A 21685-nucleotide genomic window follows, 5' to 3' on the forward strand; every position below is an offset into this window, starting at 1 on the left:
GCTCAGTTCCCACCCAGCCCCAGGATCAAAGAGGGGAACATAAAGATGACTTAATGCCACCTTCTCCTGAGTGCAGCTCAGATGTAGCCCAGACTCCAGATCAAGATGTGCAGCATGACCAGGTCAACGTTACTTCTTAATCTTAACAAATGCCTGGGAAACAGAATGAACGGTCAATAACATTCTACTGACTCCCCTTCCCCGCAAATACTGAGAAGAGTGAGAGAGAGCAAAATAACCCCTTGCCCATAGTCTAGCGTTCAAAAGTGCTCACATTTTTACAAACACTCACTGCCTCCTATTTCTCTATGTTATCTTTATTATTGGTATTATTTTGTGATTTATTTTTCAGGTGGTCACATAAACCCAGCCGTTTCATTAGCCATGTGTGCAACTGGAAGGTTGAAATGGACCAAATTACCTTTTTATATATTAGCACAATTCCTGGGAGCATTCGTTGGAGCAGCAGCTGTCTTTGGGATTTATTATGGTGAGTATATAGTAGACACACCTGTAGGACTTGCTAGAAGTAAGGAAATCTCTGACACCCTGATGCTTCAATGAGTTCCAAGCAGGCACAGAGGTCTGCCATACCCAGTTCATTGCAGGACTGGGCCTATGTCACAAAAGAGAAAGGAAGAACTAAGGGGGAAGGCTCTGACCTCCCAAGTGTCCGACAACACTAACATTTCAGAAAACAGAAAAAGTTCTGAAATGTAGAAAAATGACTCATTCTTGGGAAATTAGATACTCTAAGAACATGTATTTCTCACAAAGACTTTTACTTATTTAATTCTTAGCATGTATATAGGGCTTCTCCTCCTGGAAGGACTTTAGAAATATTGAAGGACTGATCCAACAGCTCTTATGTGAGTAACACCAACATTGTTCAGTGAGGCTACAGACTGGGAGATCAAGTCCCACCTGACTAAATCTCACACCACCTCTTTGAGCTAGGTATTAACCCTATTTCAGAGATGGAAACTGAGGCAGAGGGTCATATAGTAGGTGCAAGAGTAGAATGCAGGAATTTCTTACTCCCCACTCTGTCTGGACCATGCTTCTTTCTATGACATGTTGAGGCATAATAGAAAAATAAAATATCAGATTGTATATTTATAGTCCTCCCTAGCTAGATAAATCCTCCAGGACTAGGTCATTTCTTTAACCACTGCTTCTTGTTTAAAAGGACTCACTCCATGCTTCTGCGGTCCCATCCTTAATTCTGTTGATCTCTGTGGTAGTTTGTATTTCATGAAAGCTTTTTCTTTGCTTTCTGTTACTGTCTCCTAGGATCTAGGATTACAGGAACTCTCTTTTCTCCAATTTTCCTAGGCCCTCTCCTCTCTCTCTCCTTTAGTCCTTGTTCAATCCCTACACCCATACATGCCCCTCCTATTATACTATTGGGGGGAGGGATAGCTCAGTGGTTTGAGCATTAGCCTGCTAAACCCAGGGTTGTGAGTTCAATCCTTAAGGGGGCCACTTAGGGATCTAGGGCAAAAATTGGTCCTGCTAGTGAAGGCAGGGGGCTGGACTCAATGACCTTTCAAGGTCCCTTCCAGTTCTAGGAGATTGGTATATCTCCAATTATTACCTTTGTGGTCCCTGAAGCCAGGTAAACTTTTCCAAAGCACCAAAGTGACTTAGAAGCCTAAGTCTCATTTTAAAAAGTGACAGTTTCAGAGTGGTAGCCATGTTAGTCTGTATCAGCAAAAAGAACAAGGAGTACTTGTGGCACCTTAGAGACTAACAAATTTATTTGAGCACAAGCTTTCGTGGGCTAAAACCCACTTTATCGGATGCATGCGGTGGAAAATACAATGGGAAGATATATATATATACAGAGGACATGAAAAAATGGGTGTTGCCATACTAACTATAACGAGAGTAATCAGTTAAGCTGGGCTATTACCAATGAAGTGGGCTTTAGCCCACGAAAGCTTATGCTCAAATAAATGTGTTAGTCTCTATGGTGCCACAAGGACTCCTCGTTCTTTTTAAAAAGTGATTTAGGCACTTAGGAGCCAAAGCCTATATGAAAATCAGTGGGGTTTAGGTGCTTTTTATAATTTTACTCCACATCACTTGCCTGTGCTATTTTCCTTCACTACCAATGATGTCCCAGAGAGAGATGGTACTTCACACAACAGGATTCTGTGATAATCTGACTGATGTACATATGGAATTTTTAAAGATATACAGAATTAAACAAAAGTAGGGCACAGTTAAAAAGTTTTCCTTTCCCTTTTTATTCGTAGATAGTTGTGATGGAACCATCCACCAGTGAGAAGGAGGAAGCCTGAGGAGGGGTCAACTAGTCAAGGGCTAACCCAAAAGCCATTTGCAGTTAAACTAATCTCAACTCTACACAAAGCTAGAAAGAAAAAAACAATCATGGGGTGTACACAGCAGAGTTGTTTTTTTTCTTCAGCTTGCCCTTTTATTACAAAAAGTAGAGACCTGGGCACTCTTCCCTCTGAGAAGTTTCTAAAACCATTTTGGGTCGCCCCCGGCCCTAGCCAACACCAGCAATACTTACCAGTGACCTCCATTATGAGAGAGGTGAGGCTATTTCTACGTTCCCATAGCACCACTTGAAGGCAGGAGTGTGGCACAGAAAGCAATGCTCGGTTTGTTCTCATTGTTTGTTTTCATGGGTCCCTGGTGTTGGTGACCTCTTCCTTCCTCCTGGTCAGGCAGGGTGCCAAGGTGGCAAGTTGTTTTTAGATAGTTGACACACTACAAACTCACAGACAAAAGGTTATGAACCCCCTGCCCCACCACATGGGCAGTGGAGGGGGGCTGATTGGCTGAAGGAAAAGGAAGGTGGAGCAAAGGGACTATTAATGCAGGTTTCCATCGCCTTGGAGCCCACTCTAAGTTAGACCCAGTTCTAGGAAAAGCTCATTCCAGGTTAGGATCCAGGCAGGAGATCTGGAAAGCTGGATCTTTAGGACCAGAATTTTGTTACCTCAAATTTTGTAAGTCAAATTACAGGAAGTTTTACATTAAAATACCTTATTTTGATTTATATAATGGAGTCCTCATTTCTTTCTGCCCTAATGAGCTTCCCCCACAATACCATGCTGTAGCTGTAGTGTGGCAAGACGATATTCCATTCTCAGCCAAGATTTTCAAAACTGAGGAGTGATTTTGGATGTCTGACTTGAGACACCTTAAAGAGACCTGACTTTCACAAGGTGGGTGCTTAGCACATCATGATAATCAGGTCCCTATAAAGTGTCTCAGGTTTAGCACCCAAGAATCGATCACAAGTCACTTTAAAAAATCTTGGCCATAATGAAGACCGATGCTAGAAGTGGTAATACCTTACGTACAGATAAAAAGATAAGAGAGGACTAACCATGTTCTGTCTGCTATTTGGAAGAAAAAGTAGGTTGGATGGCTAGGAAAACGAGAGAGTCATTTCTTTTAGGCTTTAGCCCTTCTTTTAGGAGGGACTATAATTTGGGAAAGGAATGTAACTCTGAAGACTTTGGTAAACAGTAAATTAGATAGAGAAATTAAGGGTAATAAGGCACCAACTCCTATGCCACCAAGCAGGTCCTTCCAGGGAGCTGAACTCTTTGGCTGGGGAATGGCAACATTTGAGAGAAGTGACTCCCTTTCTCCAGGCAGGCAGACGTTCGGGTATCAGAAGAAATGTCTGGCAGTTGGTTGAAGTAAAGCCCTCAGACAGAGCAGGGAATGCAAGCTCTTTTGGGGCCAGAGATCTCTCAGGAATGTTCCTTCACCACAGCAAGGGACTGTATAATGTAATGTAATGCAAAAAGTAATGTGGCATTATTCCCTGGCTGCTGGTAACATGAATGGTTTTACAACAGTAAAATCAGAATTCTGCTGAAATCGGATATCTGAAGATGTCATGTCAGGTCTAGAAACATTTTGCAGAACAATATAAATGTGTTCAAGACCAGGAAACTTTTCCAAGCACTGGTCTGGGGCAAGCAATCAGAAAGAAGGAACACATGAGCCTGGATTTGAAAGATGGACCATAAGAGACAAGAGGTGCACTGCAGTGCCTGAATGCACAGGAGCAGAAATGAGACATGGAGGAGGTGGTTTTATCATTCCTCGGCCATAAATAAAACAGGATCCAATAGCTTCCAAATGAGAATATGATGTGCAATTCCCACTGTATGTAATGTTGATAAGTAAGCATAACCAGGCAATGGATATGTTTTCTGTAGATGCATTCATGAACTACAGTGGTGGAGAGCTTATAGTTACAGGATCTAATGCAACCGCACATATTTTTGCAACCTATCCAGCTCCACATCTGTCCCTGATAAGTGGATTTGCAGATCAAGTAAGTACCCAGAGAAAAACAAAAAAAAAAACAAAAAACACTAGTCTTGTTACATTTGTTGTCTTGATTGTAGAAACAAAATGTTGAAAAACATAAAATTGGCCAATTAAAAAAAAACTATTAAAAATCTAACAACTATGGCCAAGTTTATCATTTTGGTCACTCCTTGTTATGCATTATAGTAATGACAAGATATTACTGCTTGTAGAGAGAAAATTTCATTCAGACTGCAAGCAAAACTCTTTAAAATTGCTCTTTCCAGCAGTGAGAGCCATGTTAAACCCCAGATAAAAGCTATTCTTATCCGCACAGTCTTTGGAATTCTTCTACTATTTTATGTTTGTCAATGTAATGAGCCAGATCCTCAGCTGATGCAAATCAGCACTGCTCCACTGTCTCCAGGGGAGTACACCAATTTATACCTGCTGGGGTTCTGGCCCAGTAGGTACATGTATGTTATCCCTGGCTAAATAGCAGTTTACTCCTAGAACCGCAATCATTTATTTGTTACCTTTAACTTCCTCATAGATGCCTCTTCACCGCACCCTGCTCTGCACACATTCTTGATGGTTAAAAAAAAATTGAGAAGATCTACCACAACCTCCACCTTTCTCCTCCCCTTCCAAAACCTTCACTTTCTCCTCGTTCAATGACAGCGTGGTTTCTTACCTACTGTCTGCCTCTAATCCCTCTGTTTGCCTTCTCCAGCACTGTGGAAAAATAGCATGTGATTATGTATGTAAAGACTAGAACTGTCAAAAGGATGGAAATTGCATTTGGTGAAGGATTTTGAGACTTTAAAAACATGGCTTCATTTCAAATCTGAACAAAACTTGAACATTTCAAAATTCTCTGCAAAAGAATTTTTAAAAAACTGTAGTGTATTGATCAATATTTTGCAACAAAGTACTTTTTTATTTTATATTAAAAACATGATATACCAAAAAAATTCAAAATGAAAAGTCATTTCAAAGCAAAAAAATAAAATAAAAAAATTTCCTTCCAAAAATGTCAACATTGGACGTTTCGACACTGTTAGAACTCTCCCCTTCTACCACCACCACCCCCCAGGTTTCTCTCCAAAATAAACTTTTGGGGAAATTGACTCAACTTTGCAAAGTATTTTGATTTTGTCAGAACTGTCTTTTCTGACAGAAAACTGTTTTGTCAAAGTTTCTCCATGCAGCTCTATTAAAAATTATGTCATAAGTCATATGCACAAAAGGCCCAAATTAAGGTTGTACAGGCAATGAAAATTTCGGCATTTCCTAACTTTTGAGTGCTTAGCTTTGTAAACTTATTGTTCTTTAAATGTAGGTTTTGGATGTAATACCAAAATAAAGGTTCTCTCTCTCTTTTTTTAAACTGTAAATTTAGGGGAATAAGCTGTATCAGCATAAGTCACCTTTATACTGGTATATAAAACTTACCACATTAGGAGTTGTACCAATTTAATGATATCGGTAAAAAAAAAAAATCACACTCAACTGAAATAGCTAAATTACTACAAAAACCTGAGTGTAGATGAGTCCTCAGACACTGGGGGACATCTCTCTCTCTCTCTCTCTCTCCTGCTCCACTCGTTCAAGCTTGTAAACAAATCTTGCCACTTCCTTCTCTACATTTCTAAGATTTGTCCTTTGCTTTCTGTTCAGACAGTCTCGTCCTTTGTGTCTATGTACACACACACACTTTACATAAAGTTAACTAGAATCAAGCAGAGCTAGCTGTGACTGTATGAAGTACTCAGGGGGTGGGAAAGGTGATTTTTCTTCTTCAGAAGCATCCTAGGCAGCAAGTAAAGCAACCCTGGATACATTTCCTTGTAAGCACACTGGGCTGAATAATGGCAGTTTTGCCTGTACACAGTCTGCGGGATTAAGCCCATCATAAGCAAATGATTCTGTAGCAACATTTTTAATGTGCATGGATGCTGTGTTTAAAATACAGGTTTCAGAGTAGCAGCCATGTTAGTTGACTATCAAAATGTGCAACAGGGACTGCTGAGCAAAGCAGAAATATGAAGCAATTAGTTTTGTGCTGGCAAAATTATTGCATAAAGGAATGTGATCTGCCAGGTACCAGCAGCTTCAGTTTACATTGCATTTCTCTGCTTGAATTTTTCAGTATTTTTATATCTATTATTGCTTGGGCACCTTTCTATTATGTGTTTGCAAATGATGAACATTTGGGTGGAGTTGGATTTTTTTATTTTGGATGCTTATTGCTAATAGGGGACAAACCAGACCATATTCCTATCACCTTGAACTACAGGGACAGTAGGATTGCAACAGGGCTGCTCTGTCATCTCTCCATAATGGGATGAATCTGATCATCAAATCCAAACTTCACCAAATTTTGGAGAAGTTCAGATTCTGATCCAGACGGCCCCCTCTCTATTTAGAGCTTGTGTGTGTATTTATTCAATATATTTTCTTTTCATTGGACAGGTGATGTCAACAGCTCTTCTTGTTCTGGTTGTCTTTGCTATTTTTGACACCAAAAATTTGGGTGTACCAAAGGGCTTGGAACCAATTGCAGTTGGCCTACTTATCCTTCTGCTCACTTGTTCCTTGGGAATGAACAGTGGCTGTGCCATGAACCCAGCCAGGGACCTAAGCCCAAGGATTTTCACAGCTATAGCAGGATGGGGTTTCGAAGTATTCACGTAAGTAATTCTTGCATCAGTGGGATGTGACTATACCCCTGTTAAGTGTTGTTCTGCTGAAAGATTAAGACCCTGATCAAGCCTGGTACTTCAGCACATACCATACTCACCGGCGTATGAAATAGTTCCAGTGAAATCTAGTCATGTACTTGAAGTTTGACACATGATAAAGTAAGTACCGTGCCTTAATGAGGATTTTTAGCACATCCAGAAAATAAAACTTGCATTTCCTCAAATACCAGGTACAGTTTCAGACAGACTCTCCCAAAATATTATGGGGTCTCAGATAACACTGAAAATAGCATAAAGGAAATGCTTTCTTCTCCCACAACAGTTTTCATGAAGAACAAAAACTGCCGTAGAGAGTCAGCAATTAGTGCAGTGATCGCTGCACTAAAAGCCATAGATTGATCAGACAAGGTGGGTGAGGTAATATCTTTTTCATTGGACCAACTTCTGGTGGTGAAAGAGACAAGTCTGAGCTTACACGGCGCTCTTCTTCAGGTCTGGGAAAGGTAAGAAGAGCGCGGTGTGAGCTCGGAAGCTTGTCTCTTTCACAGAAGTTGGTCCAGTAACAGATATTACCTCTCCCACCTTGTCTCGCTAATATCCTGGGACCCACCTGGCCACAATAACGCTGAAAACAACATAAATCGATCAGGCTGACTTGGACTACTATTTTGAGAGTCGAATGCAGGTAATTGCAGAAATCTGAAAAATCTAAAGGTCTGATTTTTAGGCTGTGTGCTACCTCCTTAGTGTTCATGTTTCAGCATGCACTCTCAAATCCCTGGTTCGCACATACTGAGCTGGCTAGGCACACAGTCAGCCACGTGCACATACCAAATGCAAAGCTCACCCACCTGTATCCAATTGTATCCAGGTGCCTGCTTTGTACATACACAAACAGCACTGTTTTCAAATCTTTCTTCAGGAGGAGGCTCCTCTGGTTGGTTAGTTTTGTATTGCTAATTATTTACAAGTAGGAATCCCAAGTGCTCACCACAACTACGTAAAGCCCCTAGATATCTACAGGATAAATATCCAGAGCCCCTAATATTCCATACAAAGACATTTAATACTACTACGCAGCTCTTACATAGCACGTTTTTCCATCCATAGATCTCAAAGCATTTATAAAAGAGGTCAGTATCATTACCCCATTTTCCATACAGGGAAACTGAGGCACAGAGTGCCTGGGAAATGACTTGCCCAGAGTCACCCAACAGGCCAGTGGCAGAGCTGGGAATAGATTCCAGGTCTCCTGAGTTCCAGGGCAGTGCTCTATCCACTAGACAACACTGCCTTATTAAAAAAAATGGAGCACATGCAGTGTAAGATTTCATATCCAGGGAAAAAACCTTTCATTATAAATAGGCAATTTTGCTGGAGAAGGTTGGGAAGCCCTGTCATGCAGTAATCTAATCATTGATTCCCTAGGAACTCCCCTCTCCTCGTATGAGGTGTCTATTTTAAAATCTACAGGAAAACACAAGAAAATGCATTTGTTACCTGTTTCAGATCATTTCTGTTAGTTTTGCTTGGGATTTATAGTAAGGTGGGAAATATGTCCACACCATAAGGACCATATTGAGCATTTAAAAGGGAGAGTACAGAATGTATTGCAGTAGATCTCTGAAACCATGAGAAAAAATAATCTGAGCAGTCTTAGAGACATACAAATGAAGTAGGACATTTTTCCTCTCTACAGCTTTACCCTACAGCTGTAACTGGGGAGCCAGTTACAACATGCTTGTTCCCTTACCCATTTACAACATAGTTCCAAGCTGGAGTACAGAAGGTTAAATGGAGTGTTTCATAACTGGGCTGAAACTTAGGTACAGTATGTCGGTTGCAGAATACGGATAAGGTCTTGCATATGCTAAAGTTTGAATAATATTGTAAGCAGGTCAGTGGATTTCTCTAATCACTGTGGACAGATTTGGTTTTGCCTAACCCATGTTAGAACTGTGTTGTCAAACCATTCTGTATATTTCAGACAGGGACAGAGAAGGTTGTCTGTAGTACAGTTCGGATAACTTACTCAAACAAGTAGGTCCTATTGAAGTCTACTGTATCAATGGAAAGCCAAAGTTTTCAAGGTTTAGCCACCTGAACAGGGCAATAATGCTAGAACTTCCTAACAGCCATACTTAAACATGGTTTCCACAAACAGTTCTGGTTACAGTGGGGAAAAAAAAAAGCCAGAGATTCAGATACAAATGCTCAACTTTGCAGTTGATTAGCTGCCGGGTTAACAAAATGTGAAGAGGTGATGAGGGACATTGCTACAGATGAGTATTTTACTACAGTATCTGAAACTATCTAGCAGCAGTGGAATTTTTCCCCCCCTGTGTTTATCATACCTTCCTTCTTAACCAGGGCCCACGATGATTCCGAAAGGCTAGGTAAGCACTGACTAGCAGACTGAAAGTTCTGTATGAGCTGTGCAGCCAGTACTGTTCCTTTCAATATTACATCTGCAGTGTATTTAGACTCCCCTGAAACTGCCTTTGAATTCCTTTAGAGAGACAAGGTGGGTGTGGCAATAGCTTTTATTGGACCAACTTCTGTTGGTGCAAGAGACAAGCTTTCAAGCCACACAGAGCCCTTTTTCAGATCAGAATTCTTTTATCTAATTTAAAATGTGTTGGGGATTTTTTTAGTTATATTATATAGTAATAGTGCCCTCTGGCGGCTAGCTGCAAGAGATCAGTCCTAATATTTCCATACTGAAGCTTTAGGGGTTTATCGGCTATCAGCTTCTCCTATTTAAAGGTTATAGGTAGCATTCAGATATCTACACACATCTCTGCTGACATGTCTAGTTTGAGTGACGCAAACAGCATTAACAGCATTAACTAAAACCAACTTCTGTTCTGGAGAAGTCCAAAAGAACTACATAAGGTCTTGTGTACAGTGAGATTTTGTGCATCATTTTGCATTTGTTTTATAATGTGAAGGAGCATCTAGAAATTCCCGGAATTTAAACTGTTTGAATTCTCTGAAAAATCAAATCAGAATTATTCTAACTTCAATATCCTACTTCAAAAGGTGAGAGATGTGTTGGAAGGTGCATTAATAGCCTTACATGCATCTGACGAAGTGGGTATTCACCCACGAAAGCTCATGCTCCAATACATCTGTTAGTCTATAAGGTGCCACAGGACTCTTTCCTGCTCTTAATAGCCTTAGGTTCTCTGTGCATGTACCTTCAACTAGCCAGTTTCTCCTGTTGTTGGGAAACTTTCAAACAGCAACAGGGGAGAGGACAAGCATTTTTAAAACAAAGAAAATGTGACTGTAAAACAATCAAAATGGGCAAGGGGGCTTAAGCACTCTGTACAATGTTGAACTCTTTTAAAAAATGACTAGATTTGAACCTGAGAGTTTCCCTTTAAAGTGTAACATACAGTAGTTAATTGGTGCTCATACATGTAATGTTCTCTCTATGATGCAGCTGCCCCATGTTTAAAAATCTCCACAGGATTTTGTTTAATATATTTTATCCCATATAGTTGCATTCCAGATTTTCTGATTAACCACACCCATTTTTTTTTCTAATTTGCAGTTCTATTACAGATGGGGGATACTGGACCAAATCCCTACTTATTTTACTTATGAGTAGGAAATCTACTTAAATCAGAGAAAAAAATCACATTTTTTGTGGGTTGGTCATGGCATAAATAGCACATTTTGCAGATGTGTTACACCATGCATCATATCCACGAAATTTGCTATTTATGCCATGACCAACCCACAAAAAATGTGTGATTTCTCCACAGCGTTTCTCAAACTGGGGGCCCTGACCCAAAAGGAAGCTGCAAACCTTTTTTTTGAGGGGGGGGTCATGGTATTGACACCCTTACTTCTCTGCTGTTGCTGGCAGCACCACTTCCTGAAGCTAGGCAGCAGGAGTGCAGTGGCTGCTGTCCGAGCGCCCAGCTCTGAAGGCAGCACTGCTGCCAGCAGCAGCAGCAAAGTAAGGTAGGCTGGCCACGGCGCTGCCTTCAGAGCTGGGTGCCTGACCAGCAGCTGCCACTCTCTGCTCTGCCTTCAGAGCTGGGTGATCAGAGACCAGATTTCACAGTTGAAACCAGATGTCACGATCCATGATGTGATTTTTCTGCGAATTTGCTAGACCCCTACTTATGAGAGCTGTCCCAGTGGGGCAGATTTTCTGCTGTGCCCAGTTTTGGGTGTAGCAAAGTGAGGAGCTGTTACTGAGCTAATTACAGCTCCCTGATTCTCTGCCCCAGCTTCTCAAAGGACCATGAACCAGCTGGGGATGACCAGAGTGCAGTGTACTTCAGCCACTCCCACTCCCCCACCTATACCATGCTCCCTGAGCCAGGGGCTGCAGATAAGAAAGCATAGGCATTGGCTTTGTCAGCTCTGCATCCACTGTGAACTCTTTTGCCCTGAGGGAATCCCTAGCTGCAGCAGAGGAAACTACCTGCAAGCTCCCTTAGTCTTCAGTTGCATGAATACAGTGGGCAGAATGTGTCCCTTTAGTAGTAGTGGCAGAGAAAAGACTTTATTATCACAAAGACATAATTGGATGATTTCCTTCTGACCTCGCAGCACAGCTGCATGCTGGGCAACAGGAGAACTAAATGTGCATCAGTGGAGCTAAGGGATGTCACAAAGAGTACTTGCTTCTGGTTCAGGAGGAGGACAGAGGGTAATGGCAACTCATAACTCAAGCATGTCCTGATCTCAGTTTAGCTTTGCAATCAGCTCCAGGACATCTGCTCTTGCACCCTCCTAGCAGGAGGGAAAATGCCAGTTGTCCAGTGCAAGTAAGGGCCATAATTTAGAGAAGATAAAATAGGGAGCACCAGGGCCCCATCTTCAGACTTTGTTTGGAACAGGGACACGCACACACATGCAAGATGACAGATGGAGTTTTGCATGTGTAGTGTGACACTGCACTCCATAATGTATTATGGAAATATGCTTATGAGTGTGAATATGATGTAACTGGAATATGCTTCATGCAAAAGGTCTCTTATATCATTACAAAGCTTATGATCTACTGAGTGTGTTCATCCTATTTGTTTGCATGTATTATTTCTATGTCTGGAGTTAGCAGAATATATAAATTTCTATTACTAATGTAAACATATTAAGTGGAAGCCATTAAGGGGGCTTCAGAATCAATGACCTGTAAATGGCTCTGTCTACTTGCAAACCTTCCTGTGTACATGTGGCCAGCCCTGGACGAAGGTAGGCTGGGGTCTCACAGAACAGGTCACCTGATACTGGAATCCATCTTAAACCTGGTGCTTTTCCATTTAGAAGAAGGGGTGGGGACCCAGAGAAACAAAGGATTCCCGCCTTGGGCCAAAGCTATGAAAGGGGGTGGAGCAGGACATGGAGAGGCCAGCCATGAGAGATCCCCTATTTACCACCTGAAATGTCTGCTGGAACTAACAAGGACTGTACCAGGGGAAAGGATTGGGCCCAGACTAGGAAGGAGTCTAGTCTGTGAAAGAAGCTTATTGGAACATCTCTGAGTGTGAGAGATGACCTGTAATCACTTTCTTAATGTATTAGGCTTAGACTTGTGTGTTTTTGCTTTATTTTGCTTGGTGACTTACTTTGTTCTGTCTGTTATTACTTGAAACCACTTAAATACTACTTTTTATACTTAATAAAATCACTTTTGTTTATTAAAAACACAGAGTAAGTGATTAATACCTGGGGGAGAAAACAGCTGTGCATATCTCTCTATTAGTGTTATAGAGGGCAGACAATTTAAGAATTTACCCTGTATAAGCTTTATACAGAGTAAAATGGATTTATTTGGGGTTTGGATCCCATTGGGAGCTGGGTGTCTGGGTGCTGGTGATAGGTACCTGCTGAGCTGTTTTCCATTAAGTCTGCAGCTTTGGGGGCATGGACCATACCCTGGGTCTGGGTTGCAGCAGGCTAGCATGTCTGGATCAACAAGACAGGGTTCTGGAGTCCCAAGCTGGCAGGGAAAACAAGCTCAGAGGTAATTTTAGCACATCAGGTGACAGTCCCAAGGGGATATCTGTGACCGAACCCGTCATATGTAGATCAACAGAACAAAGACTACTGAGTACACATTGTCTTCCTGCCCCCTGACTGTCCCCCCTCAGAATTCCCGACCCATTAACCCCCCCGCTCCTTGTCCTCTGACCTCTCTGCCCGGGACCCCCCCAACCAGCCCCCCCCAAATCCCCTTTCAGAATGAGGCCCTGCGAACATGGACAGAGGACTCAGGAGGAGCAGGAACAGCCACGCAGCCAGAGAGAAGCATCAGTTTCCCCTTCAAAGTGCCGCTTCTCTCCAGCCAGCTGCATGGCCGCCGGATGCTCCTCCTGAGTCCTCCAGCCCATGTTCGCAGCACTCCCGCCACCTGCACCTCCCTCCCTGCTCTCCTGCCCCCGCAGTGCAGCTCCCCACCTGTGGGGGATGTGCTGGTGCCAGGCTGCCCTAGTGCCCGGCCCTGGGGCCCCCATGGTGGGGGGCCACATGCCAGGGCAACCTGTGTTTGCTGGTAAATCCGTCCCTGAGCTGCGCCACCCATCCGGAGCCAGCTACGCCGCTGCGCTGCCCAGCAGGAGCTCGCAGCCCAACCACCCAGAGAGCAGGTAGCACGGCGAGCTTAGGCTGCGGGGAAGGAGGGACAACAGGGGCGGGACCAGGGACTAGCCTTTCTGGCTGGGATCTCAAGGGACAGGACGGTCCCACGGGCCGTAGTTTGCCCACCTATGCTCCAGCAAGATCTTAACAACTCCAAAGAAGAAACTCCAGACTATGGCATAAAGAATGAGTAAAAGAAGAATAATTTCATGAAACTGACATTGTGAAGACTGCAACAAATACCATTGTACTTGTACTGTGGCTAAACATAAATTCACTTCCACATAAAATTATGCTGTCACACATTGAGTAATTATTTATATCATTTAAAAATTTGATTTGCCATTGTTTGTAGTAATCTCCTAGAATCATCTTCCAATAAAATCCTCACTCAAATTAATTTATCTTTTTGTATTTGGGGAAAATATGTTCCCTCTTCATTTCCAGTATGCGTTAAATGTAAGTGACTCTTTTCTGCTTGAGAATCACATCTTCAATTGATATATCATGTTATTGAGCCAAAACAGCTCATTATACCAGCACAGTTGAGTATATCATCAGAGCTCTGGGACCAGTGCTCAGAATTAACTACTGCTGCTGATTGTATATGTCTAGGATACACACATATAGTAGCTATTACCTACCAGTCCCAGCCCCATTGAAATCAATGGCAAATTTCCATCGACTTCAATGGAACCAAAATTTCACCCTTAGATTCTACAAGACTTTCCATCAGAGAATTGCCATTATAAGAAGGTTCAGTTTCAGGCCTATAAAACTTGACAGCACCTTTTTTAATATTACTGAAAAAAACTCACACCTTAAACAGAGATAATAAACTGCCTTGTGAAACTCGAATCTTGGCCACTCTAGTCAAGCATAATATACTTTACACTTTAGTATGTTAAATTATACTCTTCAAGACACACAAAATATACTTTACTTCTCGAGCAAAACATTGTATATTATGTGAATATAGGGCCTGATCCTGCAAACCGTTCCTCATGTAAGCAGAAAAATTGAGACATACCTGTGCAATCATCACACTTGATGTTGCCAGCTGCCCATTAGTGTGTTCATAATCTGACAATGTAGTGCAAAAAATGTGTTTCATTTAATTTCACTACAAGCCAACAAATCCCAACTTTCCCAAATTCCCTATCCCCTAAGGCTCTGGTAGTTAGGAAGCCTTATTTTCTAAAGAATATATACAGTACTCAGACCTAAGGCCCAGGCGGTTGTTAGCATATTTCAACCAGAGCGTGCACAGGAAAATAACGTTTGTCACCAATCTACAGAAACATTAGGTCAACGTAAACATTTACCACAGTAAGATATGGTACAAAAACCTCACCGTAATAGGCATTTTAGCTATACGAAATATTGCAGTAAAGTCAATACCACCATACAGTGTTTCTAACTCAGCTTCTAAACAACAGATCAATATTAGCAACATAATGAATAGTAATTCTGCTTTTCTTTCTTACAGGGCTGGAAATAACTGGTGGTGGGTTCCTACCGTTGCACCTATGATGGGAGGAGTAATTGGAGCCGTTACCTATATTATTTTTATTGAAATTCACCATTCAGATACACATCTGGAAGAAGACACTGATACGTATGAGAAATATGAACTTACCAATATGGAGAAAGAAGAAAGAATTTGTGATCAGCATCCTGTTCGGATTTAAAGCAGAATGACTATATAGGTCATTCTGCAAACACTGTGTGCCTCAATTAAAGTACACACTTCATAAATTACATGACCTGCACAGAAAACAAGTCCAAAAAGGATTTCTTCCCCTGAAGGAGAAGGCTGATTATTTCAAAATCTGGGATTTAAATTACTTACTTGCTTCAGAGAAAAAAATGCTGGGTTTTTTTCTGTGGTTTTCAGGTCAAGTTTTCTCCTAGATGAAATTGTAATGGGATGATACACTGATTTGCTAATTCAATCCATACAATCCATAAGTCAAGTAATCTAACTAACCACTAATGGATGAGGCACTGCGTCACAAAACTGCCTGCACAGAGACAGTTAAGTGGTCCAGTACTGCATTACCATGTAAAGAAACAAATTCACTCATTACAGCCATATATTTTAAAAAGGTAAGTGCTGAAAAGATTATGCATTAGGAAAAACAATATCAGAATTGCCCAAAAGTTAATTGAAGTGGTTTGTACCTAATTTTGTATCTGGGTATTAACTGGACAGCTGTGAAAGGATATGCAAGTGGTGAGGATTGATAATAGATAACATGTTGACAAAAGGTAAGAAATCTCTGTCTTGAGCTCTAGTCCAAAAGACAATATTGATACTTTTGCTCAGCTTCTTCATAGCTGTAATGCTCCAAGTAGGTTTTCAAACCAATCGATTAATCTTAATGGAATCTATTTAAAACCTAAACTAGATTATTCATCCAAATGTCTCTTGCTATGTTCTCTGGGTGAATTTCATCCTTGGGCAGAGGGCCAGCAGCACAAGGCTTGCGCCATGCAGACAAGTCCTATGCACTACTTAAGTTCATAAGAGGCCTTGTGTGGGCACTCCGCACAGGATGAATTTCATCCTCTAAAAGGGAGCAATTTTTGTTTTGGTGGCTTCAAGTCATCTCACAAAAACAGTCATTAACATTAGAAATAGGTCCAAAGCCAGACCCCAGATTCAAACTGCACTGAGCTCTGAGATCCAGACTGAGTTCAAAGCCAGACAGGCTCTGAGGAGTGGGCTCTCTTTCTCTAATGAAGACGGTTAGATGTATTCTACTTCCATACTATTTAGCTTATGCTAGTCAGTATCATTATCAAGTCCTCTCTTTGAAAATCCAGGGTCCTGTTTTATCAATGTAAATGGAATGTGTCAAATTAGCTCAAAGCAATCTCTAATTTTTATATGGCTGTGATTGTGAATAAAGAGACTTCATGTTCAAAAGCTGTGTTTTAAAGCTCTGGTTATCAGCTCTATTCACTCATTTTAGGGTATTATTGTTCCCTATTTATCCTCAATCCATCCTCAAAACCCACAACATTTTCTCCAAAGTATCTACACTGGGGAGTGCAGAACTGTTTTTATGGCCAGCCACTCCAACAAATGAAAAAAAATGGTTTTGGGAATAATGTGGTCAGAAGCCTTCTCCCAATTTCCAGAGGGCAGGTCTGTTACTCCCCCTCCTTGACATAATATGCCAGTTAAAATTTAGAGGCCCAGCACATGGCAGCAAAAAGGTAGAAAATCATCTGGTCAGACAAAAGCTTTATTTGAATTTGCATTGTTGACTGGACATTGACAATACCATTTACCTGAGGAGCTGCATAGAATCATAGGACTGGAAGGGACCTCGAGAGGTCATTTAGTCCAGTCCCCTGTATGCAAGGCAGGACTAAGTATTATCTAGACCAGTGGTTCCCAAACTTGTTCCGCCACTTGTGCGCAGAAAGCCCCTGGTGGGTCGGGCCGGTTTGTGTACCTACCGCATCTGCAGGTTCGGCCGATTGCGGCTCCTGCAGGAACAAGTTTGGGAACCACTGATCTAGACCATCCCTGACAGGTGGTTGTCTAACCTGCTCTTTAAAATCTCCAATGACGGAGATTCCACAACCTCCCTGGGCAATTTATTCCAGTGCTTAACCACCCAGACAATTAGGAAGTTTTTCCTAATGTCCAACCTAAACCGCCCTGGCTACAATTTAAGCTCATTGCTTCTTGTCCTATCCTCAGAGGTTAACTAGAACAATTTATCTCCCTCCTCCTTGTAAAAACCTTTTATGTACTTGAAAACTGTTATCATGTCCCCCTCAGTCTTCTCTTTTCCAGACTAAACAAACCCAATTTTTTCAATCTTCCTCCATAGGAAGGAAGACCTCATGTTTTCAAGACCTCTAATCATTTTTGTTGCTCTTCTCAGATCTTTAAAATTTGTCCACATCTTTCCTGAAATGTGGTACCCAGAATTGGACACAATACTCCAATTGAGGCCTAATCAGCGCAGAGTAGAGCAGAAGAATTATTTCTTGTGTCTTGCTTACAACACTCCTGCTAATACATCCCAGAATGATGTTTGCTTTTTTTTTGCAACAATATTACACTGTTGATTCATATTTAGTTTGTGATCCATTATGTACACCAGGTCCCTTTCCGCAGTACTCCTTGCTATGCAGTCATTTCCCATTTTGTCTGTGTGCAATTGATCGTTCCTTCCTAAGTGGAGTACTTTGCATTTGTACTTATTGAATTTTATCCTGTTTACTTCAGACCATTTCTCCAGTTTCTCCAGATCATTTTGAATTTCAATCCTATCCTTCAAAGCATTTGCAACGCCTCCCAGCTTGATATCATCCGCAAACTTTATAAGTGTACTCTCAATGCCATTATCTAAACCATTAATGAAGATATTGAACAGACCCAGACCCTGATCTGATCCCTGCTGGAACCCTCTCAACATGCCCTTCCAGCTTGACTGAGAACTATTCTCTGGGAACGGTTTTCCAACCAGCATAACTCCATTTTCAATGGACACTTTAAGAAAATATACACAACCATAAAACACTCACATTGCCAAGTCACCATACAAGCACAGTGAAAAATGTTGTCTCTGCTTATAACCAGTTTGCTTTGGACTATTGTATTAAAAAACATATACTCAGTTAGATCCATTTGCTTGTTATATTGCACCACTTTTTGGAGAGTCACCATAACAAAATGGGAGGACAGGCATAGCTGGTCCATGTCTTTTGGAGAAGAGAAGAATACAGGAAAAGCAAGTGTATGACATATACGCGATTGCTAATTATACAGATCTATATGCAGGGTTTACAGCTGTAGCAGCTTCCTCCTCTGCCTTGTACATTGATATATTGTACTGTTACAGCTTGTGACATCATACAGTAAAATACAAGGCTGTCAGAAAATGGAATTTATAAAGTCTAACAATAACCTGCACTTATAGTACAAATCAGTAACACCCGTCCTCCAAATATCTGCTCAACAAACCACAGTCTGTTAAATTACAGAACACTCCAAGGCACTGAGAGGTTAAGTAGCTTGTCCAAAATCACATAGGGTGTGATCCTGCAAGTTGCTGAGTGCCCTTAACTCCCACTGAAGTCAGTGCCTTATCAGAAGCATCTGTACAGAAGATAAATATATGCATGTGTTATGCAACTGAACGGGAGTAATACGTTTTGCCTGGAATGTTTAAAGCAGGCTAAAGTTTGTTGTGCCAGGACTTTCCACAAGAAGGCCACAGCCAGTTAGCATGTCCCCCATATCACACGCTGTTGTTTCCTTTGGATTATGCACCATGGTACAAAGTGCGGAAGCATGGGTCAGGAATCTCTGAGTGGGACATTTTGCACAGGATATAGAACAACTGGTCTACACCTATAGCATGTGTCTGTGTATTAGCTGTGGTACACAAAGAATCATAGAATCATAGAATATCAGGGTTGGAAGGGACCTCGGGAGGTCATCTAGTCCAACCCCCTGCTCAAAGCAGGACCAATTCCCAACTAAATCATCCCAGCCAGGGCTTTGTCAAGCCTGACCTTAAAAACCTCTAAGGAAAGAGATTCCACCACCTTCCTGGGTAACCCATTCCAGTGCTTCACCACCCTCCTAGTGAAAAAGTTTTTCCTAATATCCAACCTAACCCCCCGCCCCACTGCAACTTGAGACCATTACTCCTTGTTCTGTCATCTGGAACCACTGAGAACAGTCTAGATCCATCCTCTTTGAAACCCCCTTTCAAGTAGTTAAAAGCAGCTATCAAATCCCCTCTCATTCTTCTCTTCTGCAGACTAAACAATCCCAGTTCCCTCAGCCTCTCCTCATAAGTCACATGCTCCAGCCCCTTAATCATTTTTGTTGCCCTCCGCTGGACTCTTTCCAATTTTTCCACATCCTTCTTGCAGTGTGGGGCCCAAAACTGGACTCAGTACTCCAGATGAGGCCTCACCAATGTCAAATAGAGGGGAACGATCACAGCCCTCAATCTGCTGGCAATGCCCCTACTTATACAGCCCAAAATGCTATTAGCCTTCTTTGCAACAAGGGTACACTGTTGACTCATATCCAGCTTCTCGTCCACTGTAACCCCTAGATCCTTTTCTGCAGAACTGCTGCCCAGCCATTCGGTCCCTAGTCTGTAGCAGTGCATGGGATTCTTCCGTTCTAAGTGCAGGACTCTGCACTTGTCCTTGTTGAACCTCATCAGGTTTCTTTTGGCCCAATTCTCTAATTTGTCTAGGTCCCTCTGTATCCTATCCCTACCCTCCAGCATATCTACCCCTCCTCCCAGTTTAGTGTCATCTGCAAAATTGCTGAGAGTGCAGTCCATGCACTCCAGATCATTAATGAAGATATTGAACAAAACTGGTTGCAGGACTGACCCTTGGGGCACTCCATCAATTCTACGTAGGGACCTATTTTTTAAATTAATTTTAACTCAAACTAATTAATGGGTTTATTTCTACATTCTCAGAAGATTCCCTCTGTACAAATGAGAGCTCTCTTTGACTTCAGGGGGGCCAGGATTTCACCCAGAAACCAAGTGCTATAGTTTTTGAGAGCATATGTTGTACCCTTCATGCCAAACAAAGAGACTGAATCCTTGCTTTGAGTGCAAAACTCAGCTCAACCTTAACTCTGGAGTCACAATCAGCATCTCCATAACACAGCTGAAAATATGAACTCCATCTTATGCTACAGGCCTCAATTCATGAAGCTCAGTTTGTGCAGAACAAAAGTATTTTTTACATAATCATGACATTGTCTATTATCAATTATCAATTGTCTATTATCAAGTGCAAATGTCCCCATTGCTTGAGTTAATATAAGATACAGGTACAAAGAAAAGCATTTCCATTAAGAGAGATTTTGCAGTCAGTGAGTTGACATTGAGCAGGCTTCAATGTACTAATTTGGATCTGAAATATCAGCTCCTGGAGAAAAATCACATTATTTGATGTTCAGGTTATCTTTTGGACAATTTAAATAGTGTCTTAAAGCTAATTAATCACTTTACTAATTGAGAGTCCAATCTTGCAAACAACATGGGGTCAAATGCTTACTACTGCTATTGTTCCATAGAAGTCAATGGCACCACTCACAGTAATAAGAAATGGCCAGTAGTAAGTGTTGGTAGGATCAGGCTCTTAATGTAGCTGAAACTGCACTTTCAAGTAGTTTTGATTCAAAAATTTGGATTATACTGCAAATGAGTTATAATCCAAACCATATTGAGTACATTCTAATACCAATTTTTATTTATATCAAAATCCTCCCCTTTGGCACTGAGGAAAATACTACGAAATAAATAGCCACTAATCATGACCTACAGTGTTTTATAGGCTGGTGTTGCAAGAACACATTAACTAACCCTATTCCCAAATTACTTGGGTCAGAAGCTGTGCCAGGAGCACAGGAATGCTGGAGCATGAATAATGCCCATTGTGCGGTCAGGGGGCATCCATGCACAGACAAAGTGGACCAAGCCCCTATATCTCAGCCTGTTCCCCTCTGCAGTTCTGCTTGGGGAAAAACTTTTGAAGTAGCTTTCCTACAGATCTGAACTAAAGGCAGAATTAGGGTGGAATAATTTTGTCTACATAAGTCTCATTCCAGCAATCCATTTTAAGGCATGCACAGATAGTCAGAATTTGGCCTACCGTGCTTTACAAACTCTCAGGCCAACGTATCCACAGGGGAGCTCCATTGAGGTTAACAGAGTTATACCAGGGATGCATTTTACTCTTTAATTTAAATTTACATAACAAAATTTGATGTACAGGTTACAACAACCAAAGGAAATAACCCAACAAAACAGTGGTTAAGTGGGGTTCTTCACTTTATCACAGAAATCAGCACAAGCAAGGAGATTCAGAGTTGTAATTGATATTTCATTCTTCATCCACCCTGCAGGGTATTACCTCCCTACAGCTTATGGTCTTTCTGGTAGTGTGTGTTCTTCTCTCTTTCCTTAGCCAGCTCTATTTTCTCTGCTCTTTCTCTACATAGTGCAATGGCTCTCCAGAGATTTATATTCAGCATTTTTTTTCAGCTACTTTCAAAT

The 21685-nt window shown here is 41.5% G+C and overlaps 1 protein-coding gene and 1 long non-coding RNA gene across 5 annotated transcripts in view; one reads left to right on the forward strand and one right to left on the reverse strand.

Annotated features, from left to right (window-relative positions):
- The window catches only part of AQP9 (aquaporin 9), a 40464-nt gene extending 23576 nt beyond the window's left edge, over nucleotides 1–16888 (forward strand). For 2 of the 4 annotated variants that reach the window (XM_039491693.1, XM_039491692.1), the window contains 4 exons: nucleotides 353–490; nucleotides 4215–4333; nucleotides 6784–7001; nucleotides 15106–16886. In XM_039491693.1, the coding sequence (XP_039347627.1) occupies nucleotides 353–490; nucleotides 4215–4333; nucleotides 6784–7001; nucleotides 15106–15307 (677 nt within the window). In that variant the 3' untranslated portion in view covers nucleotides 15308–16886. Of the gene's footprint in view, nucleotides 1–352; nucleotides 491–4214; nucleotides 4334–6783; nucleotides 7002–15105 lie in introns of all 4 variants that reach the window. The other 2 variants (XM_039491691.1, XM_039491690.1) reach the window with 2 other exon arrangements.
- LOC120373354 overlaps nucleotides 1–21685 on the reverse strand; it is a 75807-nt gene that overhangs the window by 45203 nt on the left and 8919 nt on the right. The window lies entirely within an intron of this gene.

This window comes from Mauremys reevesii, linkage group 10 (assembly GCF_016161935.1).
Source record: "Mauremys reevesii isolate NIE-2019 linkage group 10, ASM1616193v1, whole genome shotgun sequence".
NCBI classification, from domain to species: domain Eukaryota; kingdom Metazoa; phylum Chordata; order Testudines; family Geoemydidae; genus Mauremys; species Mauremys reevesii.